Consider the following 23,990-nt stretch of genomic DNA (forward strand, 5'->3'; position numbering starts at 1 on the left):
TAAGGCTGCCCGAGCTTAAAATGCCTCGGCAGTCTGTAATATTGCCCTCTGCCCTGCTGCAAGTGGCCATCAATCAGTCATAAACCCGGACATGAGAATCAGTGTAGTGGAGGCAGCTGATCAAAGTCGCTGGTCTTTGCTGGGGATTCTGGAGGGAGCATCACATTGCCTCTGGCACTCCTGCAGGTTAGGGAGGCAAAATTCACAGAGACTGTTGCTCCTCATCGCGCTACAGTGGGCCCTACCGGTCTCTGTGTGGAATTGCTGCGGTGAGGGAAAATAATTTGCCATTCTAAATTTTGGAGAAAAGCGGGGTTAAAGTAATTGGGCACTCTAAATAAAGAATACAAAAAAAAAGATAATGCATGTTTGTAACAACATGTTAATTTTAAAACTGCCCAAGTAAGGTTAAGGTTCTTTATTAGATTTGTTATACTTATAATTCTTGGTTTGTTCATTACATTTGACACAGCACAAATGAGTCTGCCTTTAAATCACAGAACCTTCCTGTGGCAGTGAGGGCTGCAGTGGTGACGTCAGACCAGGAAATGAAACCGAAACACAAAACGTACGGGGTGAAACTGAGGCTCCACGGCGCTCAGCTTTTTATTTATTAAGTAAACAAACAAAACAAAAAAAAAAGGAAAACACAAACAATAGTGATTATTTTGTAGAACGAGTACCTTAGTTCGCTTTGTGGTAGCATTCGCTCTCGCTCTTAACTCCTCTCTATTCTCTTCTTTTGATGAGCTTGGACTGGGTCTTTTTATTCTCTGTGGCTGGAGCCTTAATTACCCATTAATTAAATAATTACCTTTAAGGCTCCAGCCACGTTCCCACGAGGTTTATTAGGATGGGGATTTTAACCCCATCCACGCCGACTACTATTTCAAGACCGGCTTTTCGCTGGTCTCAAATAAATAATAATAATGTCGGACGGCTTTCGTCCATCCGCACACAAATACAATATAAATAATAATAAATAATAATAATAATACAATACAAATATATACATAAATAAATTAATATATACAAGGAGTGGGCACCCCATCATACTCCCTCACAAGACCTGAAACAGTATCAGGTGACAGTGCTGTTTTTTTTTGTTTTTTTTTCGTTCTTTGTTATGCGGGGTAAGGAGGTATCCGTACCAGATTTGTGCTACCGCTTTACAGTGGCGAGGGACGTTATTTGCATTATGGAATAATCCATACTTCTTGAACTGACTGCAGTTTGCGTCTGTTTATTTGTAGCTGGATTATAAATTGCACAGGCTTTTTTATATTTATTTTATAAAGCGTTCTGGAATGCTTGCATGAAGAGTGCTATATAAGTGAAATTTGTTTTGTATTGTCGTCGTCATCATCGTATTATTATTATTATTATTATTATTATTATTATTATTATTATTATTATTATTATTATTATTGTCATCATCCAAAAAAAAAATATATATATATATATATATATATATATATATATATATATATATATATATATATATATAATCATCATCATCAGCCTTTTTCAATCCAGTGCTGGATGAAGACCCCCCAAGATTCTTCCATAAAAGCCTGTCTGCTGTGTCCCTCATCCACATTGCTCCGGCGTGTTTTCCTAATTTCATCTTGCCATCTTCCGAGAGGTCTTCTTCTTGGTCGCTGTATATCTCTTGGGATCCAGTCTAGTATCTCCTTGGTCCAGCAATGGTCTGTTCCATTGCAGTTTTTTTGCTCTTATAACATTGCATACTTTTGTTGGTGCTCTTATCCATTACTTTCTTTTCCTGTCTCCTCTTGTTATTCCCAGCATGCGTCTTTCCATAGTCTGTTGAGTCATTTGTAATTTTTGAGTCATTTTTGCATTGAGGGTCCAGGTTTTGTGTCCGTAAGTTAGCACTGGCAGCATGCATTGGTTGAAGACTTTCCTCTTGAGGCATAAGGATAGTTTCACTTTCAGAACCATGCTTAATATTCTAGAGGCACTTCAGCCCATTTTTGCTCTTCTGTTGATTTTGCACATTTGGTTCTCTGTTGCCGAAACTAACTGGCCTAAATAAAAATGATCTACTGTTACTCGTTTGAGATGTTCCATGTGTATTCCGGAGCTGGGTGGAAATTTGCTATCGACTGAATGAACGGTTTTAAATCTTCACAAGTTAGTTGAAATCCTAAAGATGTCGTCAATGTATTTGAGGTACAGCTTAAGTGTTTTTCCATTGTATTGCTGTAAAAATCTGTTTTCAACTGATCCCACAGAAAAGCAGGCATATGATGGTCCTATTTTAGTTCCCATGCTGACACCCATACTTGAGTGTAAAAATTTCCATTGAAAGAAAAATAATTCAGGGGTCCCCGAGTGGCTCACCTGGTAAAAGCACAGGTGTTCCAAATGCCTCCTAAATGGCCCCTTTCTGTAATATTCAGTTACAACCCCCTCTGGTTCGATATGCCTTCGTACTGCTGACTGGGCTTTTTATTGTCGCCTGGTGGTTTTTAATTTTTATCCAAATTAAAATAAATATTTGTTTTAAATATATGCTGTGTTATTCTTGACATCCTACAAGGATTAGACACAAAATTGCCAGTACCTGGCATAGTACAGCCAATATTGGTTGCCACTCCTAATTCCTACAAGGAAGACGGGGGTTGAAATATGCAGTTCTCTTTCTCCAGAATAGCCACCTTGGATACATAAACAACTGCCAACCAAGCACAAGGATGGCAATAAAACTCATGTTGCATAGCATTTACACCCATTCCAGGTTTTAATACGAGCTTGATTAACCACAGTGTATATGTAACAAGCTCGGGTGTGTCGTCCTAAACTCGGTGAAACCAGGAGTGGATCAAATTGATATGCAGTGGGAGTCTTATTTCCATCCCTGAAGTGCCTACTAATATCCATGTATTAAAGTGTGTCAGATTTACTTGTACATTGTGTAATGAATCTCCTCGCAGCTGATGAGTTAATAATACTGACATCAGCATAAGACCTGTACTTGCCTCACGACTACAGAGCTTACTCTTCAGTTCAGTGGTAAGAAGTTTGTCTTTTAAACTGTATTATTTATTTATTTTATCCAACCTCTTTGATCATGCTATGGTGATCATATCACCACTCATTTCTGGTCTATGAATTCAGATTTATTATACCCCAGGAAAAGTCTTGAGTTACTGTCCAAAAAAATATAATGCATTGATTAGCCAGCTGTCCTTTTTAATATGTGTGAACAAGCTGTCTCTGTATGGCTTTTACCTGCCTGCTGTTCAGGCTGTTTAATTCAGTCATGTTATTTGTCTAGTACAGTATTTAATAAATGTTTAACACATTATTAGTGAAGGATATTGCATATTTTCTGTGAGACTTATGCAAGTGAAAACCCTTTTATGTTGTTTAGGAAACAAACATTTAACTGCAGTGCTCTGGTTTATAGCATTTCTTGCACGCTTCTTTCAGCATTTTAATTGACGATGCAGCTTTGTGCAAGGTCATTGCTGGGCTCCATTGATTTTAAAGCTCAACTGCAGGTAGCAGCTTGCACTGTTCAGACTGAGCACTAACTAGCTGCAGAGACTGGGAAGGGAGACTGTGGTCTACCTTCTCGTGATTTAAGATCAGCTGATGCAGGCCTTCTGTGCCTCCCACAAGTGCACACAAAAAGGAAGGGAGGGAGAGCTTTTAGTCACTGTGTGGCAACCGCCACACAATGTGCTGCAAGAAGCGTAGCACCTGCGCATTCTTAAGTGAATGCCAGTAAGCCTGGCCAGGCCATCTAGTTATTTCATGACAGCGTTTTTAATTAGCTCCTTAATATTTCGCCATACATACGTGTATATGTAATCTATATCCTTGCCTGGTTTAAAAATAAACTCTTGGGGCAATTATTGTTTTAGTTCGTGTGCTGGGTACATTTGTTTATATTTGGGTTAAAACTCTATGGTCCTAGACTAATTCGTTTTAGGTATTTTGGCCATTACTGTTTTCCGTAATTGGGGGCGGAGCTTCCTTTGCTTAAAAGCTCTAGACCAATAGGGTATAAAAAAGGGTTTTGAAAGTCTGTTTGGAAGAGAGAAAAAATACGGAGTTTTTAGAGAGCCAGAGAGAGAACTTACAGGCAACCTGTTCAAACGGCAGAATAAACGAGTTAGTCTGTGTATAGCATGCTTCTAGTCGGTGTTATGTCAAACAACCGTGTTTTGGTTTTTACCAGTTTCTATAGCGGGTTCGACTAATACTAGTGCAATAGCTATTATCACACGCTGCTCAGTGCTCGTTGGGCAATACTTCCGTTTTGGGTCCTATTTTTCTTCCAGTTGGTTTGATTTATATATTTACTTTGATACTTTACTACTTTTACTGGACAACGGAACTCCCAACATTGTATGAACTGGAGGACTTGCACACAGATTCATCATAACCGGGTGAGATCGATCCTTTTCTATTTTTTGCTGCAGTTTGGATTACAAATATTTTTTGAATGGCCATTCAGGTTTTTGTTTGGAGAGCGTTCTTTTGGGATTGCTGGATTGTTGTGTTATTTTTCTAGAACTGGTTTGTTTTTGTTTGTTTTGTTACTTTCTGGGTGCGTTTTAATAATAAGCCCGGGACTGAAACTTTTAAGTACTCATACACTTGGATATAATTATTGCAACTGCGTGGGCCATAGAATGAACAGCCTGATTATTGGTTGGCCTGCCTGTATTTTTTTGTTGTCTCCTTCCCTCTCTTTTTCTTTTTTGTTTACTCAAGTTCCAACAGCGAGGCAGATTATTAATGGTTTTGCTATACATTAGTATTGTGATTATCGGTACAAAGGCCTGTTCATATAATAAATATATATATATATGTGTTTGTCTTTTCCAATTACATTTTTATGTGATTAGCATTGCAGTGTTGGTGTGCTCCTTGAAGGATTATCTAGAGATATACTGGGTAGTTTCTTCTACTAATAGTTCTACTGGATATTGTTTGTTCTACCAAACTGGATGTTTAGTTTGCTTACCATTGAGTCAGGGTTGATATTTGCCAGATTTCTGATCTTTCTTAAGACTTACTGTTCTGATTACTCCAGGGTACACCTGTTCTTAGTACTATATACAAATAGACATAATAAATCTATCCTGTTTAAAATTTACTCTCTTGGTTCTCGTGAAATCCTTGTTTTTTGCTGTACTGATTTACCTGCTGGGACTGTAGTATTGAATGTTTTATGCTCGGTGCTAGTATACACTTATGGCCTAGGTGTTTGGTTATTGTACACTAGGTAAGTTTGTTACAGAAGTGGTGGCCCGTACGGGGACTAAGGTAGAGTGGATAAGAGTTTTGTTAAGTTGTAAGCTTGCATCGTTTGTTATAGCATTCTGGCGTACTGCGTAGTATTTTGTAGTCATGTCTTTTGATCTGTTAACCCCGTTTCGAGAGACAGGTCCCTCTGATATGTTAGTAGAACCACCTAGTGTTTATATCACCAAGAGAAGACCGAGAGAGCCAATTGTTGAAGTGGGCTCCCTGTTGAGTGAATTGTACGTTAATGAGCCAGACCCTGATGAGGCAGAGGAGGAAATAGGAGAACAGTGCTCGTCTGAGGAACGGCAAACCTTAGAAGAGTTAGGAATAGGCTGGCTCAGATAACTGAACAGGTCAAGACACTTGAGGAAAGTTTTAATCTGGCACAAAGACGGAATCATCTGTTGCTCAGCTGGAGCGGTCAGTGGTGGATTGTTTTAACCGTTGGAATGAGCATTGGGACAGAGAATTTAAGAAGCTAGAGAGAAGAGCCAGTAACCCCAGAGTGTCGGCAATACCATCGCACCTTCATACATCAAGGTCCCATCCAGCTGATCGCAGGACGGAGGAGCCAGAGATCACTTCTAGAGGGGCCCATGACCCTAAACTGCCGATTAAAAATTAATTAAGAGTTTGGAGGTGACGAGAGCAGTGATGCGGTGGGATATATTGATTTGTGTGAAGAGTTTTTAGCTTTGTGGCCATTAAGAGACATTGAAATTATGGCAACATTATCTTCAGTGTTAAAGGGGTCTGCCAAAAGCTGGTGGATGGCTGAGAAACATGGAATACGCTCATGGAGTCATTTTAAAAATGAATTCCTGAAAGCTTTTCTCCCAGCAGATTTTCTCACTACTGTAGAGGATAAGCTACGTGACAGAGTACTGTCCCCTGGAGAAAGTATTAGAGATTTTGCATATGATTATCGCGCACTGTGCTTGAAGTGGAAGCCGGACGTAACGGAAACGGAGATTGTCCGACGAATACTGAATAACAGCAACTCAAAGCTCGCCAGTGGTCTCCGTGGCACAGTGAGTACTGTGACTGATCTGGTTCGCGTAGGCACCATGATCGAAAGGGACTGGAGCGAGCAGAAACAGTATTGGGCTAAAGTAAATAATAAAACTTCCACAGATATTACCGGAAAGAAAGGAACCAAAGGAGCCTTAAGAAAACCAGCAGAGGTGAGTGTAATGCAAAATATCCGAAGATCCATCCCGGATACCCCCAGTCTCTCAGGATTGACTCTGTTAGTTGTGAAGGTTGGGGTAAGGAACACACACATTTCTGCATTACTGGACACAGGCTGTACATTTACTTTAATGCAAAACCAATTATGGCATCAAATTCAGAAGCCAAGTGACGTGCTGCAGCCATGTGAGGATCAAGCCTTTGTGTTGGCGGATGGACAGTCTCATAGCGCTTTAGGGAAAGTCTGCCTTTGTGGCAAAGTACCCGCCCCTGTGTGTATTTTGTGTTTAGTGTGGGTGTCGGAACGGGACTTTGGGGTTGCGGGTCAAACCCGTAGGATTATAACGAGAAGTGATATACGCCGCTGTATCACTTCCAGCACCATTATTATTTACAGGTTTTGCCTTGAGGCTCTGGACATTTATTAATTTAAATAAACACCCTTGCACCTGTATCAACGTTTGTCTGTGTGATTATTCTGCACTGCACTCACCTGCACGTCATTACCACTTTGCCACACGTGGTGTCTTCGTGGGATAGCCGCGCCTCCAAGCGTCAGACCAGGAGGGGTCTGGATTAAAAAAAATAATAATAAAAATAAATAGGATTACAAATATTGTTTTGGGGGAAAAAAAAAAAAAAAAAAAGTCAATGGCAGAAGACGCCATCAAACTGCGGGGCTGGTTCCTGGAGAACGCTGGGCTGGAGGCCCAGTCTCTACCCATAGTCGTCCGGGCCCTGTGGATGATGGACAGTGAGAGATGGGAGGCATATCAGGAGGAACACACCCCAAACACCTTGGAGGAAGGTGTGGAGTTTGTCCTCAGCTACCTGGAGGCAACCATAAACGGAACAGCAGCCCAGGTAGCAGGACCACCAGCAGAGGAGTACCTGCTGTCCCCATCTCCACCAGCAGAGGGTGAGTACCTGCTGTCCCCATCTCCACCAGCAGAGGGTGAATGCCTGCTGGTTTTGCCTCCACAGCCCAAGTGGGAGGAGCCCGAATGTCCTACGCCCGAGTGGGAGGAGCCCGAACGTCCTACGCCTGAGTGGGGGGAGCCCGAACGTCCTACGCCTGAGTGGGGGGAGCCCGAACGTCCACAGCCCAACAGGGAGGAGTCGGGGCGTCCACAGCCCAACAGGGAGGAGTCGGGGCGTCCACAGCCCAACAGGGAGGAGTCGGGGCGTCCACAGCCCAACAGGGAGGAGTCGGGGGGTCCACAGCCCAAAAGGGAGGAGTCGGTGCAGCCACAGCCCAAAAGGGAGGAGTCGGTGCGTCCACAGCCCAAAGGGAGGCAAGTCGGGGCTTCCACAGCCCTGGGACCCAAGCCACCAGCAGAGGGAAAATGCCTGCTGGTTCAGCCCCAAGAGCCGGAAGGGGAGGAGTTACAGGCTCAACCCCCTGAAAATTTTTTGGGGGGAAGAGGGGCAGGAGGCTGGTGTTCCCCAGCAGCCTCTATTCATGCTGATGAGGGCAGTACGGCGCGCACCAGCCCAGCCGCCACAGCGGAGGGAGCCAGCGCCGCCAGGAGCAGAGGAGCTGGAGCTGCCTCTGCCTCCACCACCGCCAGGAGCAGAGGAGCTGGAGCTGCCTCTGCCTCCACCACCGCCAGGAGCAGAGGAGCTGGAGCTGCCTCTGCCTCCACCACCGCCAGGAGCAGAGGAGCTGGAGCTGCCTCTGCTTCCACCACCGCCTGGAGCAGAGGAGCAGGAGCTGCCTCTGCTGCCCGTACCTCCACAGGGAGTACGGTGGCTGGAGCCCCAGAAAGGGGAGCTGCCAGCGACGAAGAAGGGGGACGAGGTCTGGAGACCACTTTCCCCAGCAGCAGTTTCGCTGCAGGAGTTCTTGTGGCCGGAGCCCCACAGGAGGGAGCTGCCGGCTACAAAGAAGGGGGAGGTCGGGGGACCACCTGCCCCCGCAGCTTTTTCGCTGCAGGACGGGACCAGCATGCTGTCAGCCGTGCCACTACCGGCAGGGGAGCTGACAGCATTTCCAGCCATGGGCCCACTGAAGCCTCCCTTCCCAGCCCGAGACTTTGGCCTGGACTGCTGGGTATTTAAGGGGGGAGGTGGCCGTTGAGGCCATGTGTGCTTTGCACAGGGGGGGGGGTATATGTGGCAGTACCCGCCCCTGTGTGTATTTTGTGTTTAGTGTGGGTGTCGGAACGGGACTTTGGGGTTGCGGGTCAAACCCGTAGGATTATAACGAGAAGTGATATACGCCGCTGTATCACTTCCAGCACCATTATTATTTACAGGTTTTGCCTTGAGGCTCTGGACATTTATTAATTTAAATAAACACCCTTGCACCTGTATCAACGTTTGTCTGTGTGATTATTCTGCACTGCACTCACCTGCACGTCATTACCACTTTGCCACACTTACATATGATTTTCATGGCGAAATTTGGTCGGTCGACACTTATGTTATGTCAGACCAACACCTGGCATTTCCTTTGATTCTTGGTTTGGATTTTTTATATAAAACCTCTACCGTGATTGATCTGCGTAAGAGACAGGATGGAGTGGGAATCGTCATGGAAAGTACAAAACATGCCTGACGTGCCTCGCATACATCTTTACTTGGCTGTCTCTAAGAAGCCTGATGCACCTACATGTCTTGCCCAGGGTACAGAGGAGCATTCCCCTACTGATACACACGACGGAATGCAGCGACAGGATCTCCGGCAACTCATGAAGAAATGGCCTGCCGTGTGCACCTCCCAATTAGGCATGACTACGGTTTGTACTCACACCATCTATACTACAGATGAGATGCCAGTGCGGTGTAGGGCCTACAGAGTGTCCCCCTTCAAAAAAGCACTGATTAAAGAACACCTTCATCAGTTGACCGAGGATGGCGTGATTGAACCATCTTCGTCAGATTGGTCTGCTCCGGTGGTGTTGATCGAGAAACGTGATGGATCTTATCGTTTCTGTGTGGACTACCGAAGGATGAACAAAAAAACCCAGTTTGACGCCTACCACATGCCCTGTGTCCATGACATCTTGGAGTCACTGAATGGAGCAGCGGTGTTTAGCTCACTAGAGCTACGCTCAGGATATTGGCAAGTTGCCATGGATCCTGACTCGAAAAATAAAACTGCTTTTGCTACTCCATTTGGGTTGTTTCAGTTCAAAGTGATGCCTTTTGGACTTAAGAACGCTGCTGCTACTTTCCAACGTCTCATGGAACATGTGCTGGGAGAGTTGAGAGGACGCTGTTGTTTTGTCTACATAGACGATATCATCCTCTTTTCTCCCAGTGAGACCCAACATTTGAGGGACCTTGAGCCAGTGTTTAAGAAACTACATCAAGCAGGTCTCACTTTGAACCTGGCCAAGTGTCACTTCTTTAAAAACACCTTGAAGTTTTTAGGGCATATCGTGTCTAAGGAAGGTGTAGCCGTTGACCCGGAGAAGGTAAAAGCCATACAAGACTATCCGGTACCTACCAATCTTAAGGAGGTACAGCGTTTCCTTGGATTGGCAGGTTGGTACCATAAATTTGTTTTACGTTTTGCAGACATTGCAGCTCCCCTCAACCATCTTAAAAGAAGGATGTGAAGTGGGAATGGACAACAGCCTGCCAGACCAGCCTGGAGGTACTTAAGAAAGCTCTTCAAGCTCCTCCAGTTTTATCACACCCAGATTTTTCAAAGACCTTCTGGGTCTATACAGATGCTAGTGAGGTGGGGCTGGGTGCCATGCTTGCCCAGAGAGAAGCAGAGGAAGAGCACGTGATTGCATATGCTTCCAGGGTGCTTAACAGGGCAGAATGCAATTACTCCACTTCTGTAAAGGAATGTCTGGCAGTAGTGTGGGCAGTGGAGAAGTGGCGTCACTACTTGGAGGGAGTGCAGTTTCACGTGGTGACGGATCATGCCGCACTAACATGGGCTTTTAATGCGCCGAAGACGTCTTCTCGGTTGACACGGTGGACACTGAGACTTCAGCAGTTTTCTTTCACAGTGGAATACAGAACAGGCAGCATCAATGTAGTCCCTGATGCCCTGTCACGTGCGCCGGTCGTTCCTGTGGCTATTATAGCCGTGGGTATGAGAAAGAACAACTTCAGGACTGATCTTCAGCTGGTGGTTCCCCCTGGACTTGCACAATCGTTTTTATGTTATTTTCATGATAATCCTTTGGGTGGACACTTAGGACGGCTGAAGACTTTGCTCAGGATTTTAGAAGTGGCTTGGTGGCCCACGGTGCTCAAAGATACATGGCAACATTAGAAGGAATGCAGTATATGCCAACAGTATAAACCAGCTAATATGTGTGTTTGCCTTTTCCAATTGCATTTTTATGTGATTAGCATTGCAGTGTTGGTGTGCTCTTTGAAGGATTATCTAGAGATATACTGGGTAGTTTCTTCTACTAATAGTTCTACTGGATATTGTTTGTTCTACCAACCTGGATGTTTAGTTTGCTTACCATTGAGTCAGGGTTGATATTTGCCAGATTTCTGATCTTTCTTAAGACTTACTGTTCTGATTACTCCAGGGTACACCTGTTCTTAGTACTATATACAAATAGACATAATAAACCTATCCTGTTTAAAATTTACTCCCTTGGTTCTTGTGAAATCCTTGTTTTTTAAGACACCATTGTATTAGTTATTGGTTTTAGTTTTGTTGTTTTTATTTCCTTCAAATGTATTTGGTGAGTGTAGATCTGTTTTAACCAATTGTTTAAAAACAACTTTTTATTTTATTGAAAATTGTTTCTTTCACCGGAGCATTAAAATGATCATACTGTAGTAGTTTTTAAGCCTAATCTACCAGAACAGATGACTATGATCTTGTCCACTACTCCAGGGACAAAAAAAATGTATTTAGTCAAACTTGACCATGGACAGAGGGATTGTAACTCGCGTGATTTCAGTATACATTTGAAATCAAGATCAGTTTTATTTTAATCGTGGTAACATTTGCTTGGCTCAGAAGGTGTTGCTTAGATTTCTTTTTTCTATTGAAATGTGGGTGGCATCACCACAGGGTTGATTCTTCAGCTAACTGTATCCTTCATCCTCTGTACAATATATTTAAATATGCTGCAGGTTAATGGAAAGGGTAGATCTGTAAGATGACATCCACTGCGAAGGGGGTATAGTCGAGACAGTCGTACCTATGTCACACTTCACACATTTTGAGAGAGAGAGGCTTATCCACGCTTAACATTTCATTTCTAATCCTTGTTCTATAGTACGCTGTAATAATGTTGAGATATATGCCATGGTCATCACACTGCTAGCTGTGGTTTTGAATTTCGGGCTGGGGCAGGGGATGTTTGTTACTGACAGGCTTATTTGGCAGCAAAAAGCTGCTGTCTAGCTATGTTAACCCTTGTTTTTTTAGTGTAATCAATTGAGAGTAGTGTAAACAAAAGTTTGCATACACTATGTAATTGTTTATTTTTTAACAGTTCTGGCATATTGTCCTGTTTATGGGTCGTTGTTTCTGTTAAGAAGGGGCATGCTGATTTAAACTCCAATTATGTAGACTTTTGCTCCAAATCACTATAAACCACTGGGAAACCCTTATTCAGTGGCACTTCAGTCTTAAAACAAGCAAACTTTAAAGTTCAATTAACCCAAATACGTGCAGTCCATGTTTAGTTTTCTGCAGTATTCTCCTGTGTCTGTTCCTTCACAGCTGTAACTGGAACATTGTCACAGAGTAAATTAAATTACTCTATAGCCACTGTGCTGTCTTTCTTCATTAAATCACATGCCTTAAATATGAAAAAATACAGCCTGTCTCTGTAGAGGGTATACGTGCTGGTAATTTGTACTCTACGTGCTGGTACTGTGTACTGCAGGTAGAGCAATATGTACACAAAAGCCCCTTTTATTATTTGATCCTTGTCGGCACACTATTGTACAGTACTTAAGTTTACTAGTGAATGTGAATTAGTGCATTGAATGACATTTTATATATAGAGGGGATAAACCACTGGTTCCTGTGATTGCTTGGGTCCTTCAGGATATTAAGCATTAGAACCCTCAGAGTTCTCATCCATTGATCATGATGCTCAAGATGGCATTACCTCAAGGCTACATGTCTTTCCCTCTGTACACACACATAAACCTAGATATTTTTAAATCCAATTTTGAGAAAGCTTAGTACTGCTTAGTCATGGGTAGTCAGAATCTATATGATGTGGTATATAGATAGAGTATTTATGTCACACTTGCATTTCTATATACAGTAACCAGGGATGGAAATAAGACTCTCATTGCATAGAAGTTTGATCAATTCCTGGTTTTACTATGACTTCAATAAGACACACCTGAGCTTGTTACCTATTCACTGTGGCTAATCAAGCCAGTAGTAAAATATGGAAGGGGTGAAACTCTTATGCAATAGGAGTCTTGTTTCTATCCCTGCTCAGTGACCTATAGAACCACTTATCCAATTGTGATGAAACATGATGAGGATGCACTTTAACTAAATCTGCCTGCGAGTACATGTGCATGCAGTGAGTTTACTGTTAGCGGGGGTGTACAGCATGCCCCTGGTTTTTGTTTTTGCTTTTTTGTTCTATTGTAAAATGCAGTTTAAACACACACTCATCATCACCTGTTGTTTCTGTCTCTGTTTGTTTTAGGTCTGCGAGGCCTAATAAACCTAGGGAACACTTGCTTTATGAACTGTATTGTCCAGGCTCTTACCCATACCCCACTGCTTCGAGATTTTTTCCTCTCGGACAGACACAAATGTGAAATGCAATCCAATTCCTGTCTGGTTTGTGAAATGTCCCAGCTTTTTCAAGAGGTAAGTGTTTAAGGACTGTAATTTTAAAATCTTCAAAGCCTTGACCAAGATGTTTAATTGGGGCTCTTCTGCCCTCCTAGATAAATTTCCATCTAATTAACGCATTAAGAATAAAACAAAATCCACTATTAGTAACACCTTTTACCTATATACGTGTAGCATTTGTTTTGTAGTCTCAAAACCTTGACACTTTTGTACAAGTGAAGATTTTATTTTTTTGCAGCGAAGTTTAGTCTCCATTTTAAATGAAGTCATTCCCAAAATACAGTGAAGCCACTGAATAATTCAAGAAATGTTACAATCTTCTGCTGTTCCAAAATAAATTGGTTTAAAGATAATATTGAGCTTTGTTTTATTTTTATGTGCACACATTTATTCTCAGGTTGTCTTATTATTGCACTGCTATTTATTACACTTAAAACAATCCAATAGGCAAATGGGAACAGTTTATAAAACAAAATATGTAGTAGTTAGCCACCTTGCCTTGTTTATAAAACAAAAAATGTGTAGTTGGCCACCTTGCCTTGAGAGTCAGGATAGAGATGACTCAGAGCTCTCGGTTTTGTGGCCAAAAAGAACACAGTCCAAAATGACTGCAGTGCTTTCCTGAGTTATGGTGAAGAGCAGTTGCATCAACAATTTTACAGCACCACAAGATTACTGCAGCTTTCACCTCGGCTGGAAGTCATTCATCTTGCATCCAGACTGTCTGCATAAGCAATCTATCATTTTATATCTAGAAAACTGCAGCTAATTTACAAGACATTTAGATGGGATAAGCATTAACCCTTTGCGGTCCTATGTCGGGCCTGGTCCGACATTGCAATTCTCCCTTTCCAGTCCAATGTCTGACCCTGTCCGACATCATCAAAAAGACGTAAAAAACAGGTCTCTAGTCGTTTTTTCTCCGGAAAAAGCCGAGAAAACCGTTCAATGGCCGAGTGAGACCGATAGGAGCCGAGAGAAGCCAAAAAAAAAAAGAAGAAAAAAAAGGGGGGCGGATCTGAGCAATACACTTAACCCCGGCACCACAGAGATAACACGGACATAAACAAACAAGATAGCTGCTTCTGCATCCATCCATGCTGTTGGTATGCAGTGCCTTTTAAACCTGTTTTACTGTGAAAAAAATGCTTTTAAACAGCGGGTCTAAAATAAACTGCGTGTGTGAAAATAAATTTGACCTGACGCGCCTGAGACACGCTGAATAAATGGATTGCAAAGGGTTAAGGATGTATTGGACTTTGTATGCAAGGGGTTGTTTTTAACAATAGTGTCTTCTTTAATTATATATGATGTATTTTACTATAACCAATAATATGTAGCTTTTACCAATCCAGAAAGCTCTTGTTATAACATGGCACAAATGTATTTGAAGAAGAAAACAATAACACACAACAGGATGTTCAAATATGGTCCAATGTCTGCACCCCTCGGACCGTTGCACAGACTTGACCTGCAGATTGTGTGGTGTTGCTCTTATACCCCCCCCCCCCCCCCCCCCCCCACACACTCACAAAGTGAAGAGATTGTCCAGTGAATCAGAGAGAGTGGAAGCTGCGTTGGTATGGTGACACATCTACATGTTGGAACACTTGTTGGCCAATGAGATTGCCCCCTCTATTCTTGCCATTTTCTAAAATTCAATTGTATGTAACATTTTTTCTTTTTGTTTCCTCTCTAGTTTTACTCTGGACATCGATCCCCTCACATTCCCTTTAGGTTATTGCACCTGGTGTGGACGCATGCACGTCATTTAGCAGGGTACGAGCAGCAGGATGCACACGAGTTCCTCATCGCAGCGTTAGACGTGTTACACAGACATTGCAAAGGTAAAAACAGGCTGTATCAGTGTGGGGCAGTAGACTGCATCCAAAAATCACTGCTAATATCTGAACATGGAAGATTTTGTGGGGTAAGGGTTTTTTTTTTGTTTGTTTTTATTCTAATAGTTTCTTGCTCTAGTGGAAAAAAATGTTCTCCAAAGGAAAATCTTAATGTTGTGAAACTAATTTGAAATGCTCAGGTAAATCTTAGTAGTTGACAATTATTTTATTATTTTCTCCCATCATCGCCTGTCCTCCGAAGCGTATGCTGTCAGCCGCCCGCTTCTTTACACACTGCAGGCTCACCATGCAGCCACCTCAGTTACAGCGAACCTGTAACGTCTAGGCTATAGAGCGTACCCTGCACTCCAAGCGGAGCGCCTTTACCGTATACGCCATTCGGGATCCCCCCTTTTAATTCTAGTTTTTGAATATTTTAGATTCTAGATCATATACTGGTGTGGCAATTAAGAATGTCTGATTTGTATAAAAAGTATTGCAATAAAACTAGAAAAAAGTGATTTTTGCTACATATATAGGAAAATTACAAAATCTAAATACTAAAAGAAACTTAATAAATTCAATGACAAATGTTTTGACTGGAAGTCTTAATGTCTGTCATTGAATTGATGAAGTCTTTTTAAATTCAGCACTATTGAGTGCTAGATATAGACAATAAAAAGAACAAAAAACGTGTACTTTTATTTACTACCTCTGTTGCTTTTACAATAGCCCTGCCCTTTAAATGGGTCACACATCATGTGCCATTGCTATTCCCTAATGATGAGTGCACTGCCCTCCATGGATTCGAGCAGAGCAGATTCCATCAATACTGCATTTTTTTGTTTTTAAGGTGACACTTTAAAAGAAGACATCAGACTTCCGATTTTTAAAATAAAAGCCTGTAAATTTCAGTGCGGGAGAATCATACAAAAAAAAAAAAAAACTAAAAAAAAAAAAACTTTTGTCCAGAACATTCTCGGAACCTCTCAGGAATGTAAGATCAAGAGATGTTTTAATGAAAGCTCTTGCAGTAATCCCTTCAATTACATTTCCGTACTGCAGTGAGAACTAAATGAAACTCAATTTTAGTGTGCTAGGCTTGAAACCCTGGATATTGCTGTATGAAATCCATTCAATATTAAGCGTGTGTTTGTGGTGCCGAGGCTGGTTTACAGCAGGGTGCTGCAGGAGTGAGCGCAGGCCCTGATCTCCCAGCCTCTTCTTTATCTGCTTTCACAAATAAGGATATAGGCGTCATTGAGACGTCATTTTAGGAGGATAGTGACTTCAAACATTAAACTTCAAGCAAGTTTGAAATAACGTTCGTAATGTTCTCGTCTTATTTAGAAAATACAGTTTTAGAGGAAAAAAATAACGCAATTAAAAATTGATTGTTTTATCCGATGCTGAAGTTGGCTTCTTGTTCGCTAGCTTTTTATTTGCATTCCAGCTTCATATTCGCAAACTGCAAATATAAACAAATTGAATAAGTAACTGGGGTATCTCAGGGGTTAACTCACTTTGGGCCACCTATTTCAAAGTTGATTCTCACAGAGGGGGAACCCCTTTACAACCCCCATGTGTATGTATCCCGGCCCAAAACAGATTTTGATATGAAAACGGGCAAACATGGCACAGATATTAAGTTGGCATGTTATCCAAAAATACAACTTGAATAGGAGGCTGTGTGGTCCAGTGGTTAAAGAAAAGGGCTTGTTACCAGGAGGTCCCCGGTTCAAATCCCACCTCAGCCACTGACTCATTGTGTGACCCTGAGCAAGTCACTTAACCTCCTTGTGCTCCGTCTTTCGGGTGAGACGTAATTGTAAGTGACTCTGCAGCTGATGCATCGTTCACACACCCTAGTCTCTGTAAGTCGCCTTGGATAAAGGCGTCTGCTAAATAAACAAATAATAAAAGTAAATGGGGTATTTCGGTGGTTAAATCGCTTTGGCCACTTATTTCAAAGTTGATTCTCACAGAGGGGGAACCCCTCTGTCACTCATGGGTATTTATCCCAGCCCAAAACGGATTTTGATACGAAAACAGTGTGCAAACGTGGCACAGATAGCAAGTTTGCATGTTATCCAATTAATGAAAATTGAATAAGTAACTAGGGTGTGACCAGGGGTTCCTAGAGGGTGGCGCACAATTGGCAGAGCGCTGCCTGGGTAGGGCACTACTACTACTTAAAGTTACCAACTTTCCGTAGCCTAAATCTGGGAGTCATAATTTGCAAAGACTAACTCAGTAAGAGTTTCCGTGTTCATCCAGTCTGCAGTCCCGAGGTGTGAACTCAATACATGTCATATAGTAAGAAAGCAACCTGAAGTCTGATTTTACTTAATATGTAAGGCATTCTAAAAACAATAACAACTTTCTTTCAATGAAAACTTTTCCTCACCTCGGTTTAATAATATTTTATGTGCGGAGTATCTAGAGTTGCGAATTGATGACTGGCAGGATTTTTTTTTTTTTTTTTTAAAGTTGCAATAAGTGCAGTCGATCTGCGCTCTGTGCTGAAGTCAACTAATATATAGTCTCTCTAGTTGTTCTTCATTTGATTATATATATCTCAGCTCCCATTTAAAATACTAATGTAAATAAAAAGATTCAATGTGCATTTCTCTATTGTATTGTCATGCTGCCTCGCTGTAATTAAGCAACACTATCAATGTAGCAAAGGTTTAACACTTAATTTACAGATTCATTTCTTTCAGTTAAGGGTCAATTTTACAAACTTGTCCTGTCTTAAAGTGTCTCGGGGATTATGGGGCCAGTTGGCTTTTGATTTACCTCCGTCCATCAGGGTGCTACTTAATCACAGTTGAGCCTATGGACAAACACAGGCGTTAATGAAAAACAGTACAACTAGCCAAAAGCAGGACAAAAATAAGATTTGACTAAACTTGTGGAGACACCGGAACATGCTACCTAAAAAGAGGGCAGTCCTTGGAAAATCAGGAGGGTTGGTAGCATTACTACTACTACTGCTACTACTACTAATAATAGTAATCATATTATAATAATAATAATAATAATAACTTTTGAATATTTATGACTATTGTATTTTCTATTATAATATGTGTAAGTCACCTTGGATAAAGGTGACAGCTAAATTAATAAATAATAATAATACTAATAAACACAAATGTCTTCTCAGTTCATGAAAATTAGTATTGTGGTATAATTAAATGTAATTCTGGGTCATTCATAAATCATATTTCGTCACAGATGCATTTTAAAGTAGTTTTTATACTTTTACAAAAGGTTAATGAACTATGGCAAGATATTTCATTTGTAGGTTTAAAAACTTAATCTTATAACAACAACAGCATATGGATAAATCAATATATATATTTTTTTATTTGCTTTCATGAACTATAAAGTAGCAAGATGGCTTGAAGGATAGAGGAGGTTTCTGTACCTACAGCTGATAGTACCTTTAGGGAATATAAACAAACGAAAAGACAACAAAGATCTGCTATCTGAAGGTGAAGAGTGCGCAGAATACCTAGTCTACGGAAGAATGTAGTAAACCGTTACCAAGAAAGTAGATTTCAATGTAAAACTGAGGGACTGTAGTTACTGTCTTGGTATGATGATGATTGATTGGGAGAAATGTGGCTGCAAATCAATTTCCAATCAGTCAATCATCCAACCTACTGTTTAAAAGAGAGGTGATCCTCAGTAACAAAGGGCAGCAGGTAGGAAACAGGTACACACAGAAACAGCTCTGTGTGTTTTGGCAGATTTGATTATGGGATTTTGCAAACCCAAACTGTCATAATCAAGAGAATAATTCTTTATCACAGCTCAGCTCTAATACTGATTGTGGCTTTAGAGAGAGCTGTTTAAAGCAGTGAAAGCTTACTGAGACTGACCGACAAATCCTCAGTTTTATTCATGAGAACCCACATCATAGTAGTAACGTGCAGAGGACATTAAAGGGAAGCATCACAATATTTTTATGACTGAGAAACAGGGCACTTTTTGTTTTATTTTTAGAATTTTACATATAGATTTGATTAGTGCACTTTTTATATATTATTGATTTAATACTTTGTAATTGATTTATCACTTTTTAATAGCTTCTCCACCTCGTTTACCTTTTATGCCTTATTGGATATTGACTAATTGAATAATTGATCATTTTGCATACCTGAATATAAATAGCACGTCTCTTGCAAACTGGATGGCCATCTATCTGCATGTCTGTGTCCGTCTTTTCATTGTGGCTTTGTTAGTGCAGGAGAATTTGTATTAATTGGATAACATGCCAACTTGCTATCTGTGCCATGTTTGCACTCTGTTTTTCTATCAAAATCGGTTTTGGGCTGGGATAAATACATATGGGGGATGTAGAGGGGTTCCCCTGTGTGAGAATCAACTTGAAATAAGTGGCCCAAAGTGATTTAACCCCTGAAATACCCCAGTTACTTATTCAATTTGTTTATTTGCAGTATGCGAATAAGAAGCTGGAATGCGAATAAGAAGCTTGGCAAACAAGAAGCCAACTTCAGCATCATATAAAACTGACATGCCCCAGTTACTTATTCAATTTTGTCAGTCATTGACCAAATCCTGACTGTGTGTGTGTGTGTGTGTGTGTGTGTGTGTGTGTGTGTGTGTGTATATGTGTATATATACAGACATGCTCAAATTTGTTGGTACCCTTACAGCTCATTGAAATAATGCTTCATTCCTCCTGAAAAGTGATGAAATTAAAAGCTATTTTATCATGTATACTTGCATGCCTTTGGTATGTCATAGAATAAAGCAAAGAAGCTGTGAAAAGAGATGAATTATTCTACAAAGATATTCTAAAATGGCCTGGACACATTTGTTGGTACCCCTTAGAAAAGATAATAAATAATTGGATTATAGTGATATTTCAAACTAATTAGTTTCTTTAATTAGTATCACACATGTCTCCAATCTTGTAATCAGTCATTCAGCCTATTTAAATGGAGAAAAGTAGTCACTGTGCTGTTTGGTATCATTGTGTGCACCACACTGAACATGGACCAGAGAAAGCAAAGGAGAGAGTTGTCTGAGGAGATCAGAAAGAAAATAATAGACAAGCATGGTAAAGGTAAAGGCTACAAGACCATCTCCAAGCAGCTTGATGTTCCTGTGACAAAGTTGCAAATATTATTAAGAAGTTTAAGGTCCATGGAACTGTAGCCAACCTCCCTGGGTGCGGCCGCAAGAGGAAAATCGAACAGAATGATAGTGCGAATGGTAGAAAAAGAGCCAAGGATAACTGCCAAAGAGATACAAGTTGAACTACAAGGTGAAGGTACGTCAGTTTCTGATCGCACCATCCGTCGCTTTTTGAGCGAAAGTGGGCTCCATGGAAGAAGACCCAGGAGGACTCCACTTTTGACAGAAAAACATAAAAAAGCCAGACTGGAATTTGCTAAAATGCATATTGACAAGCCACAATCCTTCTGGGAGAATGTCCTTTGGACAGATGAGTCAAAACTGGAGCTTTTTGGCAAGTCACATCAGCTCTATGTTCACAGACAAAAAAATGAAGCTTTCAAAGAAAAAAACACCATACCTACCGTGAAACATGGAGGAGTCTCGGTTATGTTTTGGGGCTGCTTTGCTGCGCTTGGCACAGGGTGCCTTGAATCTGTGCAGGGCACAATGAAATCTCAAGACTATCAAGGCATTCTGGAGTGAAACGTACTGCCCAGTGTCAGAAAGCTCTGTCTCAGTCGCAGGTCATGGGTCCTCCAACAGGATAATGACCCAAAACACACAGCTAAAAGCACCCAAGAATGGATAAGAACAAAACATTCTATTCTGAAGTGGCCTTCTATGAGTCCTGATCTGAATCCTATCGAACATCTATGGAAAGAGCTGAAACTTGCTGTCTGGAGAAGGCACCCATCAAACCTGAGACAGCTGGAGCAGTTTACTCAGGAAGAGTGGGCCAAATTACCTGTTAACAGGTGCAGAGGTCTCATTGAGAGCTACAGAAAACGTTTGATTGCAGTGATTGCCTCTAAAGGTTGTGCAACAAAATATTAGGTTAGCGGTCCCATCATTTTTGTCCATGCCATTTTCATTTGTTTTATTATTTACAATATTATGTTGAATAAAAAATCAAAAGCAAAGTCTATTTCTATTAAATATGGAATAAACAATGGTGGATGCCAATTACTTTTGTCAGTTTCAAGTTATTTCAGAGAAAATTGTGCATTCTTCGTTTTTTGTGGAGGTACCAACAAATTTGAGCACGTCTGTGTGTATATATATATATATATATATACCTACATACATACATACATACATACATACACATATATATAATATGTATATATATATATATATGTGTATGTATTAGTGTAGGGTGCCGTGTAAGATACAAAATTGTACTCATCTAGTCAAGGTCTCATGGGATGGTTGTCGGCTTGTATAATACAGCACCCAAAACAATGTTCTGTAATTGTTAGAACGTAGCAAATGGACACTAGTAAATTATATTTGTAAAATTTAACAAACATGAAATAATGCAGCTTTAAAACGTATCGCCCAGACTGGGTTACAGTTCTGCTTGTTATAGAAAATGGGCCACAGTACAGGAAAGGGCTCTTTTAAGAGCACGTGTCTTCCAGCAGCTCCCTACAGGGACAGACCTTGACGAGCCCAGCCTGCGCTGCCCCTGGCCAAGCCTGTCTCTCTCTCTGGCTTCCTAGGGCACTCCTTTGAGATGAAAGGCCTATGTTGTGGTTCTGTGGTTTGGGGATTTCAGAGAGATTGCTGTTTTAGGAATTTTATTGACAAAGATTTTCACTCCATTTTCCTTTTTTTGTGTTCAAAGCCCTAAACAAGTCCTTCTCAGATTATCGTCAGGCAAGCCACAGAATTCTTCTTTGGTGTACAAAAAAAAAATTATTTGGATACGCAGCTTCCTGGAGCTTTGCTTTAACACTAGAATGCATTCCGCTTGCCCCTTTCCATTTTGCTAATAAGATGTAGCTTGGGCAAGTGCATGTAATGAAAGTCAATTCTTATTCATTAAGGGAAATGGGCTTGTCCAATTTATTTACATGCTTGAAATTATTTTAAATGAGGTGTATTCAACCTGTCTCCCTTTTTTTTTTTTTTTTGGGCCTAGATGATGACAATGGGAAAAAGGCCAACAACCCAAACCACTGTAACTGCATCATTGACCAAATCTTCACTGGTGGGCTACAGTCTGATGTCACCTGTCAAGTCTGCCAGTAAGAATGTACCCTAACTTGGGCCTCTAATCTGCCCTGCAGTTAATATGCATTCATTCTTCATATTTCTTACTGCACTGTTTGTTGTCTCTTTATTTCTGATATATAAACTTATTTTTTGCACTTTTTTTTCTTAATTAACAGTCTACAGTACAGTATTCGGTAGGGATCTAACGATACTCTAATGTCACAGTACAATACATTTCACGATATGCAGGTCGCGATACGATATTTATCATGATACATGTCATGCTCCTGATGGGCTACTTGTATGACCTAATAAGATCAAATGGTCATTTAATGATGGACCGTTATGTTAATAGACAGAAATGAATGAGATAGGGAGAGTATGTATTCATACCAACTATAAAACACACTATTCTTCATTCAAGAACAATTTGGTTAACTACAATCAGCTATGTTGTGCTTTTGGTATTGCATCATGACATAAACAATATATACCTCTGTTCCTGTAAGATATATCATGTAAAGAAAGTATCACAATGAGTCTTTACACCACTACACCCGGGTGCCTTGCTGCTTTCCTGGCAGGACTGTATTGAGATTTTATTTCACATGTGGGGAGGTGTCGAGTTGATAGGGACATGCATTTTGGACTCACTGCCAATCTCTGTTTTGTAATGTCAGGTTTTGTATTAATGGATTAATGTGATGTTCCAATCTTTATGCAGTCCTGAAAATGTTGAAAATCCTTTCCCAGGTAAATGTCCTCCTCTAGTTGTTTTATTGCCATAGATTGACTATCCTGGATTTAACACATCAGTTTTCAGCGCTGTTTAAAAATAAATGCGCCCTTTTGGGATGGTTCTATGGCATTCATCAGAATAGGGCAGTTGTAGGCAGTATTAATGTGGATTTCAAAAGGCATGTCCTCTTTTTACAGTAAAGGGAAGGCCCCCATGTGGAGGGATGATGTATTGCAACAGATTGCAGTCCAGTTATGAAACAGTTTTTATTTAAACCTGAAAATCGAATTGTGATTACTCAAGACACAAGAGACATGATTTACAAACAAGAGGAGGCCCTTCAACCCATCTCTGTTTGACCGGATCCTAGTAGCTGATTGATCTCAAAACTTAGTCAAGTTGGGTCTTAAAGGATTACAGTGATTCAGCATCAATAACATCATTAGGTGACCCATTATGTACTCTCGCCACGCTCTGTGTGAAGAAGTGTCTTCTTCCCTATGTCCTAAGTCTATCTCCACTTCATTTCCAACTATGTCCTCGGTCCTAGTTTGTACAGGATAGAGGCAAAAACCCTCTGTTTGCAACTAAATTGTATCCTGTAACTTTTTCATCATGCTCTATATAGCAAAATGTACATCCCATTTAATGTGTGTGCTAAGAAAAATATGCTGCATTTCACAGGTAGATTCAATCATTTGATTACCATGGGGGTTACTTTCTGCAGAACTGCCCTGAATCCATTACCATACAGACCGTTCACACTCAGTATTGTTTGCTTTGTTTTTCAGTGGTGTTTCCACTACCATAGACCCGTTCTGGGATATCAGTTTGGACCTGCCAGGCTCTTCCACCCCCTTTTGGCCGCTGAGCCCGGGTAGCGATGGGAGTGCAGTGAATGGAGAAAGCCATGCATCAGGAACCACCACACTCACAGACTGTCTACGAAGGTACT

General features: G+C 41.0%; 1 protein-coding gene across 2 annotated transcripts in view; it reads left to right on the forward strand.

Moving 5' to 3' along the window:
- Positions 1-23,990, forward strand: part of LOC117431661 (ubiquitin carboxyl-terminal hydrolase 22-like) — a 93,849-nt gene that overhangs the window by 56,514 nt on the left and 13,345 nt on the right. For both annotated transcript variants that reach the window (XM_058995981.1, XM_034052873.3), the window contains 4 exons: positions 13,095-13,261; positions 14,946-15,093; positions 22,223-22,328; positions 23,827-23,985. In XM_058995981.1, coding sequence (XP_058851964.1) covers positions 13,095-13,261; positions 14,946-15,093; positions 22,223-22,328; positions 23,827-23,985 — 580 coding nt within the window. The remainder of the gene's footprint in view (positions 1-13,094; positions 13,262-14,945; positions 15,094-22,222; positions 22,329-23,826; positions 23,986-23,990) is intronic.

This window comes from Acipenser ruthenus, chromosome 22 (assembly GCF_902713425.1).
Source record: "Acipenser ruthenus chromosome 22, fAciRut3.2 maternal haplotype, whole genome shotgun sequence".
Lineage (NCBI taxonomy): Eukaryota > Metazoa > Chordata > Actinopteri > Acipenseriformes > Acipenseridae > Acipenser > Acipenser ruthenus.